This window comes from Frankliniella occidentalis, unplaced genomic scaffold (genome assembly GCF_000697945.3).
Source record: "Frankliniella occidentalis isolate FOCC.00 unplaced genomic scaffold, Focc_3.1 Scaffold9, whole genome shotgun sequence".
NCBI classification, from domain to species: domain Eukaryota; kingdom Metazoa; phylum Arthropoda; class Insecta; order Thysanoptera; family Thripidae; genus Frankliniella; species Frankliniella occidentalis.
The window spans coordinates 1,741,350-1,743,271 of record NW_026267139.1 but is presented as its reverse complement, the minus strand read 5'-3'; the positions used below and the strand labels follow the sequence as shown (position 1 = coordinate 1,743,271).

General features: G+C 55.8%; 1 protein-coding gene across 2 annotated transcripts in view; it reads right to left on the bottom strand.

The window, feature by feature from the left end:
• Positions 1–1,922, bottom strand: part of LOC113209803 (TSC22 domain family protein 1) — a 181,384-nt gene that overhangs the window by 129,020 nt on the left and 50,442 nt on the right. The window contains exon 2 of one of the 2 annotated variants that reach the window (XM_052276791.1): positions 223–685. The exons of the other annotated variant lie outside the window; for it this stretch is intronic. Within the exon in view, the coding sequence (XP_052132751.1) occupies positions 223–373 (151 nt within the window). The 5' untranslated portion in view covers positions 374–685. The remainder of the gene's footprint in view (positions 1–222; positions 686–1,922) is intronic. 2 annotated transcript variants of the gene reach the window in all.

The following is a 1,922-nucleotide window of genomic DNA, read 5'->3' as shown; positions in this document are numbered from 1 at the left end:
CTCACGGCTCAATAAAGCCCGAGCTGCGACTTTTATTTGCCACCCATACGTGAGTGACACGGTCCGGTATACCATATTGTCTAATCGTGCACAATTAGATAAGCTGCTATCAGACACTTGGATAAGTGTGCCAAAACACTCGCGCCCGCCGGTGTAAAAGAGTGTTGACGGCATCATGGGAAGGTTGGCCCAGCCGAAAAATCGGAGCGGACTCAAACTCACCATTATCGGAGCCTTGCAGACGGAAATGGAGGTCAGAGGTACGGTGGCTTTGGTCCACGTCCGTGCGGTACTCGGACATGTCCGGCCAGGCCGACAGCCAGGCCTCGGTGACGACGTCCTCGCCCGGCGAGCTACGGGCCACCGAGCTCATAGGGCGGCGAAGCGCCTCCCGTCCAACAAGTGTCTCTTGGCGCCGTCCTCGCGCCGCGAGACGTCTTCTCGACGACGACGTCCCCGACGGCGGCGGGGCGTCTCTTCGACGACGTCCCCGACGACGCCCGTCCCTCCGGATCAGTTCAGAGCGTCCGTTTCCGCCTCATGGCCTCACCCGAGGCCCTACCTGTGCGCGTCGACCCGATGCTGGAAGCAGGGCGCGAGCCTGGGCATGACGCGCCGCTACTGGGTGTCGGGGACGGACCGGCGCGGCCGCTGGAGAGGCATGGCGAGCTGGCCGAGGGGGGGCCTGCAAGAGTGCGAGGTTGGAGACTGGGGTTTCCCCGCGGGGTGGGGTGAGGAGGGGGGTGGGGGGTTTGACCAGCCCTCGTGATCCACACGACACACACGGAGCATATACGGGGCGCAACGAAAGGGTAAAAATTAAGACAAAAACGACGACCAATGCTTTGCTTCAACGTCTATAGTCTAGAACACACTACTGCTCGTGAACGGCCTTCGCTTCATCGAAAAACCACAGACTCTCCGTCGATTAAAAGCTATACCCCTCCGAACCGAGTGAGCGTGGAAATGTTTTTGTGAATGAAATGTTTGTGTGACTTTAATGACGGAATAACATCGCGCCAAAGTTTGCCGACACATATCACTGGCAAAAGGTGAAAAGGGCGTAAGTCGAGGCGTAAGTCGAGGCGTAAGTCCAATGGGAAATCCGAGGACTTCCGCCCTTTCCACTTTTCACGCAGTGACATACGCCCGCGACCCTTTCCTATGTGTTCCACAGCGTCGCGTGCGGTGCACAACACTCTTGTGGCCTCACCCGCCGGCCCGCCGGTGCAAGTGCGCGCGCAAACAGGGCGACGGTTCTAATACCCGCCGCTCACGTGACGACCAAGCCAGTTGTCGTCGCCCGTGGCCCTGACCCCTCCTCCTGCAGCCGGCCAGAGGACAACGTAGCCAGGCGACCAGGAGGAGACCACCAGTGCCAGGGGGAGACCAACAGGGCCGGAAGGAGACAACAGGGCCAGGAGAGATCACCAGGAGACCACCAGGAAACCACCAGGAGACCACCAGGAGACAGGCGGAGTCCACCATAGGCGTCCCCAGGTTACCACCAGGAGATCGTAAGGGGGCGACAACCAAACCAACTGAACTTAAAAGTTACAGTTAAATTAAACAAAGATATTCTTCAAAAAGATTGAAAAAGGGGTGTAAAACCCCAGAAAACTGACTGTAGAGTTTTATTTCGAATCGAGGAAGGCGAGGCGCTTATACGCTGTTTACCGGGACAGCATAGTGGGAGGATTGGGAGAGGAGAAGAAGAAGAGGTGGCAATGATTTCCGACGGTGATTCAAACAGTTTTGTTGTTAAGTTTGGGCGCTTTAACGGAAATTAAATAAGGGGAAGTTGAGCTTTGGAAAGTGATTCCACTTAATTTGTTTGACATGTTTGCACACTCGAAACTTTTGCAAGCATTCAAATAATTAAAGCGAATAAAATCACCTGCCAGTACGTGACATGCAACACA